Source organism: Dendrobates tinctorius, unplaced genomic scaffold (genome assembly GCF_039654945.1).
Source record: "Dendrobates tinctorius isolate UK_male_01 unplaced genomic scaffold, ASM3965494v1 ptg000021l, whole genome shotgun sequence".
In the NCBI taxonomy this organism is placed as follows: Eukaryota; Metazoa; Chordata; class Amphibia; order Anura; family Dendrobatidae; genus Dendrobates; species Dendrobates tinctorius.
In genome coordinates, this window is record NW_027361689.1 from 19336452 (window position 1) to 19360739 (window position 24288).

The following is a 24288-nucleotide window of genomic DNA, read 5'->3' on the forward strand; positions in this document are numbered from 1 at the left end:
TTGGCACAGAAGGCAGGGGCTCTGTTTTTTTTGTGGCAAAGGAGGACATTTTATTAACGCTTGCCCCCTGGTACCTAAGAAGGGCGCGCCGGCGGAAAACTGATAGGCTCAGAGGGTTTGGAGGAGTCTAGTCTGAGCCTTTGTGTATCCTCCGTCATGGTTTCCCAGTGTATACTCCCTGCTAGGGTGGTACTTGGGGGGCAAATGCTCTCTATTACAGTATTTATTGATAGTGGCTCAGCTGCCAATCTCATTGATGAGAGGTTCGCGCATACAGCGGGATTTCCGGTGGAGAAATTGCCGAACCCCATCCGGGTGGTTACCATCAATGCTTCCCCGTTGTCTCAAGGGGAGATCACAGAGTGTGTGTTGGATATACAACTCCACATCGGAGTATTACACTCAGAGCGGGTAACTTGTAAGGTGCTTAGTAACTTACCGGCTCAGATGGTTCTGGGCTTTCCATGGTTGTCAATGCATAATCCTGTTATTGATTGGAAGACCCAGGACATAATTCAGTGGAGCAGGGAGTGTCAGGAGAGGTGCCTGGCTACATGTATTTCCGCTTTGACCCCCAGTATCCCGGAGCCGTTGCTGGATTATGCGGATGTATTTTCTGAGAAGGGTTGTTCGGAACTACCACCGCATCGCCCCTATGACTGTGCTATTAGGTTGAAACCAGGGGCCAAGTTACCTAAAGCTAGAATGTTTAATATCTCAGGTCCCGAGAGGCTAGCTCTCAAGGAATACATTGAGGATAGCCTGAGCAAGGGTCATATTAGACCTTCCTCTTCTCCTCTGGCTGCTGGCTTCTTCTTTGTTAAAAAGAAGGATGGCGGTTTACGCCCGTGTCTGGATTTCAGAGAACTCAACCAGATTACGGTCCGTGATCCTTACCCTATGCCACTTATACCCGATTTATTCAACCAAGTGGTTGGTGCCAGGTGGTTCTCCAAACTGGACCTCAGGGGGGCGTACAATCTTATAAGAGTCCGTCAGGGGGATGAGTGGAAGACAGCGTTCAATACCCCTGAGGGTCACTTTGAGAGTTTGGTAATGCCGTTTGGGTTGACTATGGCACCGGCGGTCTTTCAACACTTCATTAATGATGTCTTCTCTCAGTTGTTGGGGAGGTTTGTTATAATTTATCTTGACGACATCCTCATTTTCTCTCGCGACCATGATACACATATAGAGCATGTTAGACAGGTTCTGCAGTTGCTCAGAGAGAACAGGCTCTATGTCAAGCTTGAAAAATGTGTGTTTTTCGTACAGGAGCTACCGTTCTTGGGTTATATAATCTCCGCCTCAGGTTTTAAGATGGACACCGCAAAGGTGCAGGCGGTACTACATTGGGATCGGCCTGATAATCTTAAGGCGCTTCAGCGATTTCTTGGCTTCTCCAATTACTATAGGAAATTTATTAAGAACTTCTCTATGATTGCCAAACCACTGACTGACATGACTAAGAAGGGTACCGACTAGAGTTGAGCGATACCGTCCGATACTTCAAAGTATCGTATCGGATGGTATCGGCCGATCTTTAAAAAAAGTATCGGTATCGCCGATTCCGATACCGGAAGTCCCATTCAAGTCTATGGGACTTCCGGTATCGGAATAAGAAAAACCCTTTCCTGCCCTTGTACAGCCTCTCTGGGGTCTGTACGGGCCTTTCGGGGGGCTGTGCCGGCCTGCCAGGGGGTCTGTGCAGGCTCCGGTGGTCTGTGCCGGCCTGCCGGTGGTCTGTGCAGGCTCCGGGGGGCTGTGCCGGCCTGCCGGGGGGCTGTGCAGGCTCCGGGGGGCTGTGCCGGCCTGCCGGGGGGCTGTGCCGGCCTGCCGGTGGTCTGTGCAGGCTCCGGGGGTCTGTGCAGGCATCGTCCGATGGGACTACAAGTCCCATCGGGCGATGCCTGCTACCATGACAGTGATTGACACATTAGCCAATGATGGGACAGTAGTAGTCCCATCATCCGGCTAATGTGTTAAATGTAAAAAAAAAAAAAAAAAAATTACATGCTACATACATACAACATGCATACTACATACATGCTACATTCATACTACATACTACATACATGCTACATTCATACTACATGCAACATACATACTACATATATACTACATGCATGCTACATACATACTGCATGCTACATACATACCACATATATACTACATACATACTACATGCATGCTACATGCTACATACATACCACATACATACTACATACATACTACATGCATACTACATGCTACATACATACTACATATATACTACATGCATGCTACATACATACTACATGCTACATACATACCACATATATACTACATACATACAATACATTCATACAATACATACATAGACATACAGTACATATAACATAGAGTAACATACTTACCAATACTTGTCACATTGTTCCCCGAAGCCATTGTCTTTCCGGAATAAATATTAACATAACAAACCACAAAAATACTCACCCACGATCCGAAGCAGTCCACGAGTGTGTCCCACGACGATCTTGGGTAGAGAACGGCAGCATCAGATGATGCTGCCGTTCTCTACGGGCTGCAGGAATCCAATGACGGAAGGTAGGTATCCTTCCGCACTGTATTCCTCCGCCACTTAAAAAAAAAAGTCCCTAGTCTCACTTTATGCCATTGCTGCGTGGGAATTTCCCACACAGCAATGGCATAAAGTGAGACTAGGGACTTTTTTTTTTTTTAAGTGGCGGAGGAATACAGTGCGGAAGGATACCTACCTTCCGTCATTGGATTCCTGCAGCCCGTAGAGAACGGCAGCATCATCTGATGCTGCCGTTCTCTACCCAAGATCGTCGTGGGACACACTCGTGGACTGCTTCGGATCGTGGGTGAGTATTTTTGTGGTTTGTTATGTTAATATTTATTCCGGAAAGACAATGGCTTCGGGGAACAATGTGACAAGTATTGGTAAGTATGTTACTCTATGTTATATGTACTGTATGTCTATGTATGTATTGTATGAATGTATTGTATGTATGTAGTATATATGTGGTATGTATGTAGTATGTATGTAGCATGCAGTATGTATGTAGCATGTATGTAGTATGTATGTAGTATATATGTAGTATGTATGTAGCATGTAGTATATATGTAGTATGTATGTAGCATGCATGTAGTATGTATGTAGTATGTATGTAGTATGTATGTAGCATGCAGTATGTATGTAGCATGTATGTAGCATGCATGTAGTATATATGTAGTATGTATGTAGTATATATGTAGTATGTATGTAGCATGTAGTATGTATGTAGCATGTATGTAGTATATATGTAGTATGTATGTAGCATGTAATATGTATGTAGCATGCATGTAGTATGTATGTAGTATTTTTTTTTTTTTTTTTAACATTTTACACATTAGCCGGATGATGGGACTACTACTGTCCCATCATTGGCTAATGTGTCAATCACTGTCATGGTAGCAGGCATCGCCAGATGGGACTTGTAGTCCCATCGGACGATGCTTGCACAGACCCCCGGACATCAGCACAGCCCCCCGGCAGGCCGGCACAGCCCCCCGGCAGGCCGGCACAGCCCCCCGGCAGGCCGGTACAGACCCCCACAGGGTGCACAGACCACCGGCAGGCCGGCACAGCCCCCCGGCAGGCCGGCAGAGACCCCGGGCAGTCCACACAGCCCCCCGGCAGGCCGGCACAGCCCCCCGGCAGGCCGGCAGAGACCCCCGGAAGGCCCGAAATGACGGCGCATCATGATGCGCACACACCGCGCATCATGATGACGTCAGGCCGTCAATCAACTGAACTTCCGATTCCGATGCCGAATTCCGATATTGAAAAAATATCGGAAGTCGATATCGGAATTCCGATACAGCAAGTATCGGCCGATACCCGATACTTGCGGTATCGGAATGCTCAACACTAGTACCGACTTTTCTGACTGGTCTGAGCCTGCGGTACAGGCGTTTGAATTCCTCAAGAATAGTTTTGCCTCAGCGCCCATTCTGGTGCAGCCCGATGTCTCCTTACCGTTTGTCGTGGAGGTGGATGCGTCGGAGGTTGGAGTGGGGGCTGTACTGTCTCAGGGCCCTTCTTGGGCCAAGTTGCATCCGCGTGCCTTCTTCTCCAAGAAGCTGTCGCCTGCGGAGCGTAATTATGATATTGGCAACAGGGAACTATTGGCCATCAAATTGGCATTTGAGGAGTGGCGACACTTCTTGGAGGGGGCTGTTCATCAGATTACTGTGATAACCGACCATAAGAATTTGCTTTATTTAGAATCTGCTAAGCGCCTGTCCTCCAGACAGGCTCGCTGGGCATTATTCTTCACCCGGTTCAACTTCATTGTTACCTATCGACCTGGGTCGAAGAATGTTAAGGCAGACGCTTTATCCAGGTGTTTTCCGGGTGGAGAGTTATGTGAAGAGCCGGTGACTATTCTCCAAAAGGGTGTGGTGGTATCTGCCATCACGACAGAGATTGAGGAGGCTCAGGAGGTGGTACCGCCGGGGTTGCCTGCTAATAAATCTTTTGTGCCGCTACATCTACGCTCTAGAGTGTTGGGCGAACATCACGACACGGTACTGGCAGGTCATCCAGGGGTTAAGAGCACTCTGGAACTGGTATCGCGTCGTTTTTGGTGGCCTAAAATCCGGCAGGATGTGGCCTCATATGTGGCTGCCTGTACCACGTGCGCACGGGCCAAGACTCCTCGTTCCCGTCCCGCTGGTAGCTTGCAGCCTCTCGGGGTGCCCAGTAAGCCATGGACTGAGATTTCCATGGATTTTATTACTGACTTGCCCGCCTCGGCAGGGAACTCGGTCATTTTGGTAATTGTTGATAGGTTCTCCAAAATGTCACATTTCGTTGCTTTACCGTCTTTGCCCAATGCTAAGACTCTTGCTCAGATATTTATTCGCGAGGTGGTCAGACTTCATGGTGTCCCGTCTGACATTGTGTCTGATCGAGGTACGCAGTTTGTGGCAAAGTTTTGGAGAGCTTTTTGTTCTCGCCTTGGAATCAAATTATCTCATTCATCGGCTTTCCACCCTCAGTCGAATGGACAGACTGAGCGGATGAACCAAAACCTGGAGCAATACTTGCGCTGCTTTATTTCCGACAATCAGGAAGAGTGGTCAGCGTTTCTTCCTCTGGCAGAATTCGCAATAAACAACCATTGCCAGGAATCGTCTGGGGAATCTCCTTTTTTTTGTGTGTATGGTCAACATCCTCAATTTTGCACCTTGCGTCAGGGGTGCTCAGTTGGCGTCCCTGAAGAGGACCAGTTGGGAGCTCAATTGTCATCTGTGTGGAGGAGAGTCAAGCAGCGCTTGTTGAAGGTGGGTTCCAGGTACAAACGGGTGGCTGACTGCAGACGTGTGCCAGGTCCGGACCTGTGTGTGGGAGATTGAGTGTGGTTATCTACTAGGAACATTAAGCTCAAGATACCGTCACTTAAGTTGGGTCCCAGGTTCATTGGCCCATTTAGAATCTCCGCAGTGATCAACCCAGTGGCATTTCGTTTGGAGTTGCCGGCTGTGTATAAGATTCATAATGTATTTCACAAAGCATTGCTAAAGAAGGTCGTGGGTTTGGTGGATGGTTCCCCCGGGCCACCACCTCCCGTCTTGGTGGATGGCGCGTTGGAATTTGAGGTGTCCAAAGTGGTGGACTCTAGGGTTGTGCGTCGCACTCTACAGTACCTGGTCCACTGGCGTGGCTATGGTCCTGAGGAGAGGACATGGGTGCCGGCCTCTGACATTCATGCTGATCGACTGGTTACTATGTTCCATCGTCGCCATCCGGACAAGCCAGGTCCTCGACATGGTGAGGTTCCGGAGGTCCCTCGTAGAAGGCGGGGTACTGTCATGTCGGACACTGTTCACACCAGGGTGTCCGGCAGACAGCGGTAATACCCTGTTGGGTATTCTGTTCCAGTCGGGATAGGGTTAACCAGGTTGTCATGCTGGCTGAGGGCTGGGCCACGCCCTTGGTCTTTAAATAGTTCGTCCTGACTATGGGCGTCGCCGACTATAGCTTTAGCCTAGTGCTAGCAATACCGGTCAGCAGTGGTGGTGTTGGAGCGTCTGATATCTGGTGCAGTATATCCCTCAGTGGTTCTTTCTCCAATCTGTTATATATATATTTGGTTGCCCTTGCACATTATTGTATTCCCTTGTGTATTAACTGTGTGGTGTTTCTTTTACCCCTGTCCATACGTATTTGTGGGGTCTGGTGTCTGGTCCCCTCACTGGGTGGAGGGTGGTGGGTTCAGCTTAGGGCTGGACAGGAGACAGGGACAGGGTGGAGGCTCAGGCAGGCACACCTTCAGTGTAAACCCTGGGTAGAGGGACAGACAGGGTTTTCCCTAGTCTGAGGGACATCGCAGGGGTCCCGGGGTTTTTGCCTAAAGTAACCTAGGCATACCATGACATCAGGATGAACCAGGAGTCAAGAGAAGTGCGATCCTCCCAGCAAACTCTGAAAAGACCCGATAACCTTGCCTTCTTTTCAACTTTTCATACCACATCTCTTTCCCGCACCCTCTCTGTAAGAAAGTTCCCCAAAGTTTGTACGTTGGGAGATTTGCCAACTCATTCAAAGTTCCAATGTGTCCATTCGGGAAAATTGGAAAGTATTAGACTAGTGTACTGGCAGAATGGGCCTTGGCAGTCTTTGTTTGCATGCATTATGTGTGTTCCTTCAGGTGTGTGTACTTAGTACATGGGTGTATTTCAGGCGATGTGCTGGGACACATAAGTACTATAAGGCGTTTTCAGGACAAGCAGGTGACTTGTATACTGTAGTACGATCTCGGATGAATGGCTGGAGGTGGTGACTACTGTTGGCAGAGTGCATCTACTTTAGTTGCTAATGTCAGTCCCTGAGATGTTCTCTGATGGTGCAATATAGCTGATCATTAACCTTACTGTGCTGCGCTAGGAATCAGGAAACTTTCATCAAACTCACCATTTAGATCAAATCTGATGAGAAGACAAAGTTCAGACAACGTCCGTGTGTAGAACAACCGTTCCAATGGTTCCCTCCAAAATGAAGATCTTGAACATACAGTGTCTTCTTAACCAAAATCCTGACATGTTTCTCTCGTAAAGAGTATTGCAGACAAAATTGTCAATGAAAACCAGATCGGCAGAGGTCTTATAATTAGGACTCTACTTGAGGCATTCAAAACCAACGATTTTTGCAAATGTTTTAGTACACCACACTCCATTTTTGGAGGAGTTTTTCTTTTCGGGATGTGATTTTGAAAAGTTCTGGGAGAGGTATTTTTTTCCGTTTGTTTTGTTTTTTGCAGCCTTTTGATTGGAAAGTGCATTGGATATAGCCTGATTTCATCGGCAACCGCATCCAAGAAATGACTTTATCGTTTTTTTTTTTCTACCAGGCATTATTTGAAAACTCTAAAAAAAAAAAGCTAAAAAAACCTTTTCATATGAACAAAAAAATGGATTTTTCATGGACATGAATGCAAATTGTTTTCCAATTATATTTAAAGGGAGTCTATCACCGCCAAAATTCCAATTTTGACCCTCTCGAAAGTGCAAGCGAGCGACTTCAATGAGGAGGGCATTGTGATGTGCGCAGTCGGTTCACTTTAAGACCCTTCTCCTCACTGAAGCCGCTTGAGCGCCAGCCAGCGACAGGCAGGAACCAGGTGTCAGAACAGCCATGTTGTGTGCACTAGCGCTGACATTTTGATCGCTGCAATCCATCAGTGCGCAAGCGCAGACATGTGAACTGGATTTAGACAGCATTCGCTTTTCCCAGCAGAGCGCTGTCAATCAAGATAAGGGTCAGGTTTTAATATGCAAATAGGAGGGCGTAACGGTGCATCAACGCATCGGCCACGTCAAGGGTGTACAGCAGCGCCCTCATTTGCATATTTGCAAATAAAAGCAGTTTTTCTGCAAATATTAAGTTAAACAGTCAGTACCCGGTATGATTTTGAGATGGGCCATGTTCCTTATATAAATATTCATGCAGTTTAATTTGCATTTTGGGGGTGACAGACTCCATTTTTTTATAAGGTTGGATTTTATAGCAGATCCACTACAAAAAACTCCTAAAAAAACTGTGTACACAGAGCCTAAGGTTATTTTCACACAGATTTTATTGAGGAGTTTTCTGGATTGGGCCTGCGCTGAAAAAAAACCTGAAAAATGGCTTAAAAAACACTTGGAAAAGTTCTTATTAATTTCGATTGTAAAACCGCTTTCTTGTTCATTGTTCAGTCTTTTTAACTTTTTTTCTTCCACTTTAACCTTTTGGAGAGAACCCGGTGGGGAAAAAAAAGATTGCATGTCACTACTTTGAAGCATCTTCGGATGGGAAACATGTTAGACTATGCAATGTCCAATCAGAAGTCTGCAAAAACAAATGCTTCAGGAAAAAAACTCCAAAAACACTTGAAACAACTCTTAAAAGTCACTTTAGGAAATGTAAAACCTTCTGAAAGGAGGAAGGTTTCTTGTAGCAGTTTATACTAGAAAACTTGTTTTTGACCGAAAAATAACTCCATGTGTGAAAACTGTAGTTCAGTGGGGTTGGTGCAGTGTGACAGACAGGCAGTCACCCAGGTAAGTTCAAAACAAAGTCTCTTTAAGGGTATGTGCACACGTTGCAGATTTGGCCCTGCGGATCCGCAGAAGTTTTCCATACAGTACCATGTAAACCTATGGAAAACCAAATTCGCTGTGCACATGCTGCGGAAAATTCTGTGCAGAAACGCAGCGGTTTATTTTCCGCAGCATGTCAATTCTTTGTGCGGAATCCGCAGCGTTTTTACACCTCTTCCATTATAGGAATCCGCAGGTGTAAAAACGCAGGGGAAATCCGCACAAAATCTGCAGAACATCCACAGGAAATCTGCACTAAATCCGCAGGTAAAACGCAGGTCATTTTACCTGCGGATTCAGCCAAATTCGCACGGAAAAATCTGCAACCAAATCCGCAAGTTGTGCACATACCCTTAATGGTCAGCGTACGCACAAACAGAAAACAAATAGTATCCTCCGGATCGCAGCCGGAAATCAAGATAGTCCATAACTGGGAGTGGTTGCTGTGGCAACTGCACTGCTGTGTACACTGAGGGGTGCAGGACCGGACTGGGACTGAAATTCAGCCCTGGCATTTTTAAGAACACAGGCCCACATCTTGCAACTTCACTACTGTAATCTTGCTCTCTTGATAGTCTAAGTACAGGTCAGCAGCATACAAGCAAAGTGTTTTGCGTTGTGACCTGCATAGCCAAAAGCCACTGAATTATGGCCAATTTAGATGAGCCAATAATCTTGAAATGTATGATTGTAAGAGCGCGTCTTCCTGATTATTGGCTCATTTAAATAGGTCAGTAATCACCTGATGTAAGAGCAAAATGATTATTAGTCACGTGCAACTAATGGCCCGGGAATATTGCGATGCAAATTGTGTGTTCCCTAACGCATCACAATACTTCCAGGCCATAGAACGTAATGGCGTATGCCGGCGCATGTGCAATACTAATTTTATGCTTTGCCCACTGTTGCGCACGGGCAAAAGGCCATTTGATTGCGCACGCACGGTAACAGTACGTGATTGCAGGTATTACAAGAAAGAAATGCGTAAAGCAAGACAGCAGGGGGGGAGAGACGGACAGTAAGCCCTGCCCACCGGACCGGACCGACCAGATTTACAGACATAGTGGTGGGTTCCAGCTTTCATCTGTGTCACTTATTACATGTAACCAAGACAGAATTTATTACAAGGAGAGGTGGCCAAAATGGGAATGGGAAATTTGTACTACTGAGCTTGTTTCAAAATACAACATATGGGTCGCCCCTCCCAGGGCCGTGGGGTACTCGGTACCGGGCCGGTGTCAGGGGAGTGTGTCACAGCAGCGGTGACCCGGTCCGTGGCCCTGGGCGCCCAAATCAATGGTTTGTAGTGTAGTTAATGAAGTGGAATAGTTTGTGACGCCACCTGTGGTGTTCGGCAAGGGAGTTGTTAAGCCGACGCTGCAGACAGATCCTCTGGGACAGATGATGTGATGCAGCAATGGTGGTATAGCCCTCCACAGGCAGGGCTGTTGTCCCAGGGCAATGTAGATGTGGGGACACTTTGATGATGTAGTGTCCGGCGCAGGGGATGTAGCAGTGCTGGCGAATGCAAGAAGGAATGGAGGACACCAGGGCTTGCAGTTTCAACGCTTTACTCACAGTTCGTGGTACACACTGGTGCCCGCTTCCATGCCGTGTCCTCCGGGGCAGAGACTCAGTCAACCTCCCGGGCAAGTCAGGGCTCTCCTCTCCAACACTCCGCCACCATGTACCTTTCCTGAACGACTCCGCCAATGCGCCTTTTAGTGTGAAGCTCTCTAGTACCGTGGCACTCTGAAGTTCCTCCTGTCAGATGTTCCTAACAACTCTACTCGTATGGCAGACAGCTGTAGCCTCTATCGGGGACTCCTTTCCCCAGAGTCCTGGCTCACTATTCGTTTGCTGTTGTGCCCCAAGTCTTAGATGGGAGTAGTGTAGTTACAGCTAACTACTCCATCGGTGTCTGCTGCAGAACCTTAAGTGTCCATACAACCTTGGGGTCCGGGCCCCGGCCTTGCGCTGAGAACCTATTGGCAGGGTTCCTCTTCCAACCCACAACTCCTCTCTGTTCTCTCTACTCCTTCGTGCCGTACTGATCCTTCTCTCTCTTATGGAAGCTTAGGTTGCAGTTCTACGTCTTTCTCTCTCTTGTTCCTTTCCTGTGCCAGCTGGCTCAGATCACTGAGGCAGCTGCAGCACTCTTTCGTCTCTCCCTCTTCTAGGGATCTCCTTCCTCTCTGACCCGTCCTCAGACTCTCCTGACTGACTGTCCAGACTCCCCTCAGACTGACTTCAGACTGACCTCCTCTCGCCTGACCCCCCGTCAGACTGACCTGTAATTCTAAACCTTCCCGACCTTTTATATGGGTCTCAACTCCACCCACCTCCCAGCACATCCAGTGTTCCAAGCAGGGAACCACCAAAGGCACTCCTAATATCTAGGAGGAGAGAGAGACCTACATGTGGTTGTGCTGAACTACCCTGTTGTGTGGGATGCGAGTGTTGGAGTGTGGAAAGGAGCTCCCAACTTACCTAGGCGGTGGGGCATTACACCTTAGGACAAGGTGCAGTACCTTTGTGGCGACTGAGCCTCAGGGGCGCCACATATACCGCGGGAGAAATATAAACGGTATTTATTTATCAAAGTTGGGGACTGGCTGGCAAGTTTCAGTCTGGGGGCAAGCACACATCACTGGCCCATGTGTAGTGCAGCATTAACCAGTTTACCGCTGCCTTGCCTTCCTTATAGAAGCAGCAGAGGTACCTTTTAAAAAACGAGACTGGGCAGATCGTTTTCATGTTGGGATGCATGTATTTTGTGGCTGCAGATCCAATGTAAGGGTATGTCCACACAACATCTTTTTCAGGCGGATTGTGGCAGGCACCCCCAGCCTGAAAAAGAGCCACAAACCTGCTGCTAAACATGAACTTAGTGCACGGCAATGTAAATGTAGATCGGCACCCCCAGTACAGATTGGCGCTCCTCAGTACAGATCAGCACCCCCCAGTAGAGATTGGCACCCCCAGTACAGATCAGCGCTCCTCAGTACAGATCGACACTCCCAGTATAAGTCGGCAATCCTCAGTACAGATCAGCGCCCCCCAGTACAGATCGGCGCCCCCAGTACAGATCGGCGCCCCCAGTACAGATCAGCGCTCCTCAGTACAGATCGGTGCTCATCAGTACAGATCGGTGCTCCTCAGTACAGACCGGTGCTCCTCAGTACAGACCGGTGCTCCTCAGTACAGACCGGCGCCCCTCAGTACAGATCGGCGCTACTCAGCACAGATCGGCGCTCCTCAGTACAGATCAGCACCCCCAGTACAGATCGGCGCTCCTCCGTACAGATCAGCGCCCCCCAGTACAGATTGGCGCTCCTCAGTACAGATCGGTGCTCCTCAGTACAGATCGGTGCTCCTCAGTACAGATCGGTGCTCCTCAGTACAGATCGGTTCTCCTCAGTACAGATCGGTTCTCCTCAGTACAGATCGGTTCTCCTCAGTACAGATCGGTTCTCCTCAGTACAGATCGGTTCTCCTCAGTACAGATCGGTTCTCCTCAGTACAGATCGGTTCTCCTCAGTACAAATCGGTTCTCCTCAGTACAGATCGGTTCTCCTCAGTACAGATCGGTTCTCCTCAGTACAGATCGGTTCTCCTCAGTACAGATCGGTTCTCCTCAGTACAGATCGGTTCTCCTCAGTACAAATCGGTTCTCCTCAGTACAGATCGGTTCTCCTCAGTACAGATCGGTTCTCCTCAGTACAGATCGGTTCTCCTCAGTACAGATCGGTTCTCCTCAGTACAGATCGGTTCTCCTCAGTACAGATCGGTTCTCCTCAGTACAGATCGGTTATCCTCAGTACAGATCGGCGCTCCTCAGTACAGATCGGCATCCCGAGTACAGATCAGCGCTCCTCAGTACAGGTCGGTGCCCCTAGTACAGATCGGTACCCCCATTACAGATCGGTGCCCCCAGTACAGATTGGCTTTCCTCAGAGAGTGGGTACGGCTCACAGGAAGTCCAGACTCCACTTCCTTCTCTCTCCGAGGGCATCAGATCAGTAATGAGGGGCACGGTGCTCAGCTGAACGCTGGGTGGGGGACTCGTATGAAAGGGAAAAAAATACCCTTTTAAGGGATGTCATTTGCAGAGATTGATGATCCCTTTAACATGAAGTCAGAAGTTGTGTGCAGAAGTTCTGACTCCTAGTGTGGGCCACTAACAGCCCCAGTCCCAGTCCGGAGTGATCGCTGCACACCATCTACAGCCCTCCTGACATAGGAAGCAGGATGGCAGCTCTGGGATTTCTTCCTGTCTGCCCTGCACTAATTAACCTATGGAGTTCTGGACACTGCAGCATGCCATCCACCCAGGACCATCACTGGCCGTGCATAGGGTTGCCATCTACAGATGTCACTCACCGTACACCATGGCCCCGCCTGTCTCATGCAGAAATCTGAAGCGACGGTTCTTAATTAGCCAGATGGTCAGGATTGTCAGGATGAAGAGAAAGTTGAAGACCTGCAGCTCCAGTGCCCCCTGATGCTGGAAGAACTCCAGTGCCCTGGAGGAGCCCAATGTCCGCAGTGCCCGCTGCCAGCGCTACTTTCTAAAGAGCTCATCTAACATATAAAGTGTGTCACATAGCGGCTGCACCCGAGGAAGGGCTACACGGGTGTATCACTGGAAGCTCTGCCACGGCGCTGTGCATGCTGGAAGTTGTAGTTTACAGCCCGCTGATTGTCAGCTCGTTATATAGCGGCTGTGGCATCCCGAGGACTACAACACCCACAGCTGAGGATGCTACTAATTCCGTACATGCCAAGTAGAGAGCATCAAGGTGATGGTTACCCCGGGATCTGGGAGATGGCTAGGAGATAAATGCCTCCCTGCCCCGGTCCAGTTTGTCTCTGCCCTTCCTCCTGACTCCTGTCCCATTGCTGCTGCTCACATGAAAAGAGCAGTTAAGGCCGCGCCTCCTTCTCCTACTCCTGAGCGGCTCCTGTCCTGACACCACATCAAAGGTACTCCTGCAGAGGGAACGTCCCACGGTAGGAGGCAGCCCCTCTGGCAAATGCCAGAACTGCCCAATGTCCAGTCCGGCTCTGGAGGGGTGCCAGGCCTTTTGGCTCTGCTTGGCTTTGTGTTGCCTCACACAGGTTGAGCTCTGCAGAGCCTCCTGCTCTGCACACTTGCAAAATGAAAACTGACACTCCCAACCCTCTGCTGCAGGTTTTTTTTTTATTTTACAAGGAACCTGTGGCAGTAGGCCACATGGAAATCCCGAGCGGGAAGGAAACGGACCGCCAAAATAACCATCCTCTTGTCTCGCTTCAAAAATAAAAGCCCATGACAGGTTTTCTTAAATTTGTCTTTGACAAATAGCTTGCCCAAGACCAACACTCACTTTTATTTTGCATTGCAATCACAGCTACACCTGTGACTGCAATGCACTCCCGCGGCTTCAGTACACTTCTGTACGCATCCTGGAGGACACATAGCGACCCTCGTCTGTGCCACCGGTCACTGCCTCACAACACATTCTAACTTCAATAAAAGAGTTAAACCACTGTCATTTTGATAAATTGGACACTCGGGGAAAAAACTGGACACGTCAATTGCAACACGTCATTTTCTTATTTGACTTTTCACCTTTTCCGGTGATGGCATCGTAGTGGATTCACCACAGATTTGCGGCACAAAATCTGCAATAGAAATAGCTAATCTGCAGATTTTAAAATTCTGAGTTGGGCGTCAAATGATTTTGTCTTGTACGGTTATCTGCCGCAGATATTATCTGTTCAGTTTCTCAAAGAATACTGACAACCTTCATATCTCCTATGCCTGACAACCGAAGGAATTCATGTTTTGCTTATCCCATTATATCATCATTTCATTAGAAGAACCTTGGTCCTTCAGTAAGGGCAGACCAGTCCGTGCGCCTCAGCCTCTATTCACTGCCCGCTCAGTGCTTTACTTCTGTGTTCTCGGAGAGTGGAACAAGTTGTTTGTTTGCACTGCCTGCGAAGCGCGTGACCCGGGTTTTTCAATGACTGCTTTTCATGCAGTGTAATAACAAAGGCGAGCCCTGAAGTGCTGGCGATGCGTGTAAACAAGGGTGTTTCAAACGCGCTTGTATTACTTCTTGGATGTGTAGCTCCGCTGGGCCGCGCACACCTGTCGCTGATTACTGGGAAGCTGAGTTTGAGAATAGGAATTTTGAAAAGGGGGTGAGAAAAGTTCGACCTTCTCCTACCTCATTTATGTTAGGTCCATATACAAAATCCCAAATGGTGCGTTTCCACGCGTCACTGAACTCCAACATATTTGCAGGCACCGGACCAGATCCCCTTAATAACACAGATCACAAACCTTCAAACCCCCTTAATACAGACCCCAAATCAGAGCCCCTAAAAGTGCTTGTCCCAATCCCACATAGTTACTGCTGGGACCCCCACTGCTCACAAGAATGAGGTGCATCCCCCATTTCAATGGAGCAGAGGTTACGCACGCACACTACCACTCCAATGTCTATGAGCGCAGTACTCAGCCATCTCTCAGTCGCTAAAACGTGTGACCACCTTTTCATTCTAATGAGGTACAGGGACCCTCATTCTTGTGATTAGTATGGCCCCGTCAGTGGATGGGTGATATCGATGGTGGATGGTGGCACTAGGTCATAAATCTATTAAGACTTGTTCCAGTGGTTGGACCCCTTGTTTCGTGACCAACAGGAGAACTGGCAATCATGCCCTTATCTCCTGCACTGTGGATATGATCCAATTCCTTCAAGGGGCACTTGTCTACATGTTTACATATTGAAATTGTGGTATGGCTTACGTCCCACCCTTATCCTAAAAAAAATTACTATTTTTTGAGAAATCTGATGTATGTGGGTCATGAGAAATCTACTGAAGAAGCCGTATGCAAATCAAGCTGGAAATGCACTGGGGGTGTGTTGGTGAATCTGGACGGCTTCCTCCTGGTGCTATGCCCCCAGTGCTATGTCAGATTGATTTGCATATGTCTTCTACTGTAGGTTTCACATTACCGGTATTTCAAATCTCTAAAAAAAAATAAAACGATGAAGAAATATCCGACACTCCGCGTTTGGACTACTGTCTTCAAATTTATTTCAGGAACATAAATGTAGACAGGACAATTCAGTCGTCAAAACCAACACGAATCAGTCACCAGAAGGTTGAATGAAGACCTTCTGGTTGAACCGGGTTGGTTTTTGACCACTGAGTTGTCTACATTTATGTTCATGAAATAAAGTTTGAAGACTGTAGTCCACTCGCGGAGTGCCGGATATTTTTTCACAGTTAATGTCTGACAAGCTGATGTGTCCGTGCCCCTTTACGAGGATTATACTGTAAGCCTGAGGAGCTGGAGTCCCCATTCCCTCTACGGAAAGAAGGTTTCATTTTTGGGGGGGGTGGGCAAGTTTTTCACATAGCCATAGCACTACTTCCATCTGTAAAATCCTGCTGACAGATTCCCTTTCAGCAGTCTAATATTGTACGTTGTTTCCATCCATCCTTCTGCAGTATTTTGGTGCCTATATATCACCACCATATTCTCGAGCGCTGACGTGTCCTTACTTTTGTGGCTCTGATGGGCTCACAACCTAATGTCATTATTGTCTCCCCACACATATACTATTGACCTCGTACACGGTATTAAGGAGACCTGATAGAGTGCATTGTTCTTATCTAATATCCGGATGAAATCTATATTTTTGGTATTGCTTGGTAGGGCATTGTTTATGTGCTGTATATAGTGAATTGCTCCTTCTGTGGCTTCGAATGCTTATCTTTAGACAGATGCTTCTTTTCCTGTATATTTATGACCCCGACCTAACGACTAAAGCAGAAGTGGTGATGTACTGCAAGCAGACACTTCCTTGACTGTTTCTTTTGCGATTTCTCTAAAAGAACATTTGCACAACTTATTAACCCTTAATGTGAATCTCGATCCTTGAGTGCCATTTTATTTATTTTTATACCTAAATAGATTCAAAAGTTTCTTCAGATTACTTTCATAAGTCGAAACTTTACTTTCCTCGTACAGAACTCCAAACCCACTGAATAAACATATCTGTAAAATATAACATTATAGCTGTCTTCAGCCACCACTAGGGGGAGTGTTAGGACTTCCTGTATACAGGTATACACTGAACTCGAAAACACCAAGCTTCCTCTGGTGGCGAGAAGACATCCTGCATGATTTTTTTTTTAATCTTTGTGTAGATGTGTTAGTGCTTCTGATTACTCGTATAAAGCTCCAACTGCCTATTAATACATCAATTAGCAAAGAAGTTAAAGGGGATTTACAGGCTTAACATGTTGATGATCTATCCTTCTCGGTCATTGATGTCAGATTTTGGCTTGACACCTGGTACCTCTACACAGACCTCTGACCTCAGCCCCATTCAGGACCTTTAATGATAAACTAAAACAGAGGCTGTGAGGCCAGCCTCTCCTCCAGCATCAGGGTCAAATTCTCTTCTGGATAAAAGGATAAAAATTCCCGCAGATCCCTCCAAAGTCTCGTATAAACCCATCGCAGAATAGTGGAGGCTGTTATAGTTCCAAAGGGACCAACTCCATATTAATGTACCGTATTTGGATTTAGAACGGCAGGTCATAACAGCTCCTGCAGGTGTAATGTGTAGGTCTCTCAATGCTTATACTGCCCAAAATAATACACAGTAGGTATAATGTATTATTTATTCAGCACATGCCCAAACTTGATGTGAGCAGAACCTAAGAAGCTGAAGTGCAGAACATTTCTAGGGTTATTTCCATTTTAGCAAGTTCTTACATATCCACTGGATAGATATAACATACTAGTCACTCGGGGGGGTCCGACCACTTGGACCCCACTGGTATGGAGTAAGGGCTCTGAAACCTTGCTTTTGGCTGTCTTTGCAGGCCATACACAATGTACAGAGCCCTTCTCTTGAGGTTGTGTGGTCCACCAAGTGATCAACATTGATAGGTGATAATTTCCTTGGACACTTGACAAAAAAAAGCTACTCGGGGACTTGATTAGGAATGTGTTTTTTTTGGCCACACATAGTTTTTTTTTTCACTGCTGAAAAGTCCGATTTAGACTGTAGCATGCCAACCTTCATGACTCACACAAGCTGTGGCAGATGCTGGAGGACCAATATCTATTGAAAAGTTAATCTGCTTTGTTGGATTGTTTTCATCCGTTGTCTGGTGCCGTCATTGATACCGTAAGTCATTTATGCTAAATAATAGATCTGTGTCCTAGCAGTGAAAGACATGACCACAACTTTTGTCCAAATACTCCTTTTATCCCATGGCATTGTCAACTAAGACAACAATCTTCACAGATTAACTCTGGATGACCAAACTTTCAGAAAACACCCATGTAATATCTCTAATGTATGGCCAGCTTAAAGCATGTTGTCCAGTGAAAGCAAATTATCCACAGAATAGGTGAGAACATGTTGATGGGTGAGGGTCCTGTGCTGATCACCAGAATGAGACACTTTTATCACTGTTAGGATGGAGGAACAGTGAACATTCTGAACCATGGTCTTGCCACTCCATTTTGTAATGGGGATAAAAATGCCCCATTGGGAATAAAAGTTCCCAGTTCTACCAATCTGTGCAGGTTCGAGTGGTGGGGTCATTGAGTTATCACCTGTAGGTGTTAACTTGTACTCACTGAACAACCCTTTCAAGATATTACATTAGAAGTAGAACATGGGGATCTGGAGATATGAAGAAGATCCGGGATAGTTGAGGATGTTTATATTTAGCGTGAGGAACAAGGTCGCTTGGGAATTTGCCTTCTCCTCGTCAACACTTGGATCTCTGAGGAGCTGTTCATCCAACGCCTTCCATTACACAAGGAAGGCACTGTGGGAATTCTGTCTCCCGGCTATATACTGTATAATCTGACATTAAGAGTGAGGCTCCTTACAGCTTTCCTCATGTCTAGGCAAGTACTAGATGAAATCTGAATGATTTATTCTTTTCTCCTTATTTCCCCTATTTTGTTCTTTTATTCTCCCCAGACTCAAACAATGAATTACGTGGGGCAGCTCGCTGGACAGGTATTTGTGACTGTGAAGGAACTGTACAGAGGACTGAACCCCGCCACTCTGTCCGGCTGCATAGACGTCATTGTGATTCGTCAGCCCAACGGCAATCTACAATGTTCACCCTTCCACGTGCGCTTTGGGAAGATGGGAGTTCTGCGCTCCAGGGAGAAAGTGGTGAGTGATTTCACATTTCCGAATATCTTTATGTTATGAAATAGCATTTAGGTATATCGGATAGTTTCCATGTGGACACACTATGAGCCCATTGGCAATGCTGGACATAGGGATCAGCCATCTCTGTGGTGCCACAGCACATTTTGGCTCTCACCACTGAAGAAAGCACCACTGGATCTAAAAGCCAAGATAACTTGAGGTTGCACCTCCGATCTCACACTTCGTGCTGAAACTGATGGCAAGGAGACCACAAAGGATGGAGCAGGAAAACTTAGTAATGATAGTACACAGGTGCGGTATTAGGCTTTTTTAAAATAGTCTCTTTGTTGTGCGAGAGAGCTTTTCTCCGATGGAGCATTGCTTGTAAGACTCCATATTGGAAAAACAATGAGACCTTCTTCATGACTTACACTGTAAAATGTGCTTGTAGACAAACTAAGGTAGAAGTGGATCGTATTGTGTAACTGAGGGATGTGGAAGAACTCTAGTCTTGTACATAGAACTAATAAAAGAACAAAACACTTTAAATTCTAAATTTCTATTATAGTTTATTATGTTTTATAATTATTTTTTTCAATTTCCACATAAACAAAATAAAATAAAATTAAGTAAGTTCTCCAGGAATAGAAAACAAAGTAAATAAAGGAAAAAAAAATATCTGACTTTTCTAGGGAGGTAATCATTACAGTACTTTAAAATGGCTGTTATCTTGTTACACTGAAAAATGCCTGTCCTGGAATGTTATAGGAGCCTGTGAACATGTGCAGTAGGAAGCTCTTAGCTCTCCATTCATGAGTATTAGAATGTGATTCCAGTGGATATTCTGATCTAATAATAGAGATACCAGGAGTGACGACGTAAGAAGAGGCTGCTCACTCTGTTGTCCACCCTGTATATCTGATCTAATACTGGAGATATCAGAGGTGCTGAAGTGAAAAGAGGCCTCTACATACCTCTGTCTACCCTGCCTAACTGATCTAATACTGGAGATCGCAGGATTGGTGAGGTAAGAAGAAGCTGCTCACACTGCTGTCCACCCTGTCTATCTGATCTGATTCTATGAGCGCTGAGGTAAGAAGAGGCCGCTCACACTGCTGTTCTTCACCCTGTCTGCTTTAATAATGAAAATATCAGGAGTGCTGAGGTAAGAAATGGCTGCTCACAATGCTGTCCACCCTGTCTATCTGATCTAATATTGGGAATACCTGGAGTGCTGAGGTAAGAAGAGGCTGCTCACACTGCTGGCCACTCTTTGTATCTAATCTATTACTGGAGATACCGGGAGTACTGAAGTAAGAAGAGGCTGCTCATACTCCTATTCACCCTGTCTGATCTAATACTGGAGATACCAGGAGTTCTGAGGTAAGAAGACGCTGCTCACACTACTGGCCACCCTGTATATCTGATCTAATATTGGAGATTTTGGGAGTGTTGAGGTAAGAAGAGGCTGCTCACACTCCTGTCTACCCTACCTATCTAATTAAATACTGGAGATACTATGGGTGTTGAGGTAAGAAGAGACTGCTCGCACTGCTGCTCAACCTGTCTTCCTACATGAGAGGCTGCATTGACCTGGAGATAGTTTGACAGTAGGTCTCCTCTCCAGGTCCCAGCAGTGGAGATTCTTATTGCATATGCTCAGTCTCCTGTCCTATGAATTCTCTAGTACATATTTCTGTCAGTGTAACTAGATGGCTGCGATTTTAACGTACTATAGTGATTACATCCATAGACAAAACCAGTGCGATTTTTTAATTAACGGTAGTTAGAAATGTATGCATAATGACATTTTCTTTGTTTTCTTTCTTTTTTCTCCCTCTATCACTGAAGAACCACGTTTACCATTAAGTTATTCACCTTTCCTATTCATGGTGCCCACTTATATTTAAAGTGATGACTGATCTCTTGTCCACGAATGAAGGTCAGAAAAAGTGGTCAAACCAATAGTCACTTTCTATTCTCTACAGAGGAACTGTAATCCGGATCATTCCTCCATTTTTTTACATTGCCTCCTCCTTACTTGGACCTACGCTCACACTTGGGGCTTGCCACTAGCCAACTTTGATAAAGGGGTCTTGGTTAATTGCGGCTTATGCATTGGATGAGCGCTGCTATTATCCCACTGTACCCAATAGAAAAATAACCACGAACGTCTGCTTTATGCATCTATCATCTATGGACCACGCAATAAATGCTTGGGGGACACCACTGGGATAAAAGGCGAATAACTAAGTAAATAAGCATTATTTTTAATAGGTGTAAGTTTATAAAAGGATTATAATGCCATGCACTACGTGATCTATATATATAATCGTCTTATTGTGTCTGTCTGTCTGTCTGTAACCAAAATCCCGCGGCGCTTATCAGTCACCGCCGCCAGGCCGCGACCAATCAGCGACAGGCGCAGCTGTTTGTAACGGTAAGCTTCGCCTGCCGCCGATTGGTCGCGACCAATCAGCAGCAGGCGCAGTCGGGCGCAGCGCATCTGTAAAAAATAGAATTAAAATAAAAAATAGTTATATACTCACCTTCCAACGGCCCGCGATCTCCACTCCACGCCCCCGGCCTCACGGTCCTAGTAATGCCCTGCGCCTTAGACAGGAGATGACGTCACTCTCGCGAGAGTGCGACGTCGTCAGCGGTGTTTCGCGCAAAGCATTACTGGGACCGCAAGGCCAGGCGTGTGGAGTGGAGATCGCGGGCCGTTGGAAGGTGAGTATATAACTATTTTTTATTTTAACCGAGACCATGCATACCAGGAAAGGGGGGTGATGGGACCCCGCATACCAGGAAAGGGGGGTCAGGGGGACCATGCATACCAGGATAGGGGGGGTGAGGGGACCATGCATACCAGCAATGGAGGGGGGAGGGGGACCATGCACACCAGGATAGGGGGGGAGGGGTACCATTCTTACCAGGAAAGGGGGGTGAGGGGATCATGCATACCAGGATTGGGGGGTGAGAGGACCATGCATATCAGGATTGGGGGGTGCATTATTGCATTATTATTAAAACTTCATAAATAAACTACATACATATTCTAGAATACACGATGCGTTAGAATCGGGCCACCATCTAGTTTGCTATAACTATACTGGTAGCACACTCTCATTAAATGGTGAAACACTGGGTAAGACTGAAATGGAAAGAGATTAGAAACATTGGAAGACTGTGAACCCAACAGTAAGCAACCAATGCCAGTAAGCTGCAGCCAAAACCACATAATGTACAGTACCTGCTGAGAGCTTGGCTTTACACTCATATAAATAACTAGGCAGGTCACACATGGATTATTGTGTGCAGTTTTGGGCACCTGCGTAAAAGAAAATGTCGAAGTACGAAGAGTAGACCAGGACTCCTGCCACAGGAGAAATTACACAGGACACTACAACAGATAAAAATGTAATTTCTTTAAAAGAAAAACCCACAATTTTAATGCATGTCTTCTTAAAACTTCTTTTCACTTGCTCTTTTGAGTTTTGAATACTTTTTGTGGGAAAATCACTTTAAGTAAAAAAATATGGGCAATTTGTTTTCTACTTAAATGCATGGATTTGGGGCAAATGAGTAACTTTACTATTTTGCAGTGTTTTGGCTTTTATAGGCTCATTGTTTCTCTGCACATTGCTTGCTGCAGAATAAGTCGTGAATCCGCCAGTGAGCTCGGTAAAACACAGATAAAGGAGTTACAAACTCCCGGTCAGAAGATGCTGATCAATGGATTTTCAATTAACTATGGTAATTAACTCATTTTGCACTCCGCAGAGTCTGTAAAAGCCACACGGTGAAAGATTTTCATTGAAACCTAATTGTAAATATTATTTTTTAGCCTCACAAACACGCAGTTAGGTAAAAAAATAAAAAAGTATGATAAATATGTCCCTGAATACATCAATACTGTACAAAATTTAAACTGCCTGATCCTTCTCTCCTTTAACATGACCTATCGAGGGAGAGTCAAGAAGCCCTCATACACATTAGCCTTTTGGTCAGCTTCTAAGAAATCATTGGGTTTGTCCAGCTTTGAAGGGTTCTCCTCCCTGGGTCCAGCGTAGGGTCCAGTCTTTGTGTTTTGCTTGCAGTTATGATATTGCATCGACAGCTCATATCACAGCTAAAGCCAGTTACTGAATTCGGTGACTCCTGCCGATGTAGCCAAAACACCGAGATGGGAGCAGCAGTGGAGAGCTAGCACTGGACCCGGGGAGGGTGAGTATCTACTCTGTATTGTATGTTACATATATAAAAGCATTTGGGGTCCACCTTTCTTACAGTGGGAAAATCCCTTTAACGAATGTGTTAAGCAAGATACAGTTGACCCATTCAGATTGGTTCCTTGGTTAATACAGTGTTCTTTTAGTCCTTGATTTGATAATTTTGGAGGTGCCCCTAATCTCAAGACATGTGCACTTCAAATCACACATTTCTGAAGAACGTCTTACTATCTGTAGAGACCAGTAATGGTGGCACTCACAACTTTGCACACGTCCTGTTTATGGTCAGTGCAAAACTTATTAGTAGCTAAAACTATATCCTTTACTTATAACCCCAAATCAAAGATAATCTTAGGCTTGGTGCACCAAGTACTGGAGACCAATGGTCGTCATCTCCATCAAAGTATGGAAATGCTGGCGGCTCGTTGGCAGTAAACACCATGAGCACCAGGCTGGTCTACACCAGTGGTCATCACAGCAAGTCAGCCTGTTGTATGGTCCTTCTATAGTGTCTGTAGCACCTCCTATTGAAGAGTTTAAGCATTTTGGGGGCAATATACTGTTTATTTAAACTAAAGAAGTGAAAATAACGGGAGTAAAATGACCCCAATGCAGACACATATGCTTTTTATTCCTTGTCTTCTACTAACAGGATTTTCTGGTTTCCTGAATATATGGGCATATGAATGTACTTGTGTTAAGGTTGTACCAAGTTTGGAAATTACCTCCTATCCATAGCATAGCCGAACACAGAGTTCCCCGAGAATGGCGCGATGGTGCACATGTTCCACTCCATTGAGACTCTTTAGAGCCCTGTTCTCTGGATCGCTCGCGTTGGACCGCAGTGACGGGGATGTTTTCACCTCTCCTATCAGTAGGATGTAACTTGTACACTTGGCACAAACACTTTACACTTACTAAAGAAAATGTTTTACTGTCCTAGGTTGATATTGAAATCAATGGAGAGTGTGTTGACCTGCACATGAAACTTGGAGACAACGGAGAAGCTTTCTTCGTGGAGGAAACTGAGAATAATGAGGTAAATAAAGATTAAACAAGACTCTTATTATGCTGTGCTGCTATTAGCACATATGTATAAAAAGGTGATCAAAGACCTAATTCTGAATGGCTTATCAGGAGTGGTCCTCTGCATGGTCTAAGTCAATGGTCATTAATTTGTGGCCACCAGCTGCAACTCCCAGCATGATAGGCTATTTTGGGAATTT

General features: G+C 46.1%; 1 protein-coding gene across 3 annotated transcripts in view; it reads left to right on the top strand.

Moving 5' to 3' along the window:
• Positions 1-24288, top strand: part of LPIN1 (lipin 1) — a 291411-nt gene that overhangs the window by 168347 nt on the left and 98776 nt on the right. For all 3 annotated transcript variants that reach the window (XM_073568241.1, XM_073568239.1, XM_073568240.1), the window contains exons 2-3: positions 18648-18848; positions 24006-24101. In XM_073568241.1, the coding sequence (XP_073424342.1) occupies positions 18648-18848; positions 24006-24101 (297 nt within the window). The remainder of the gene's footprint in view (positions 1-18647; positions 18849-24005; positions 24102-24288) is intronic.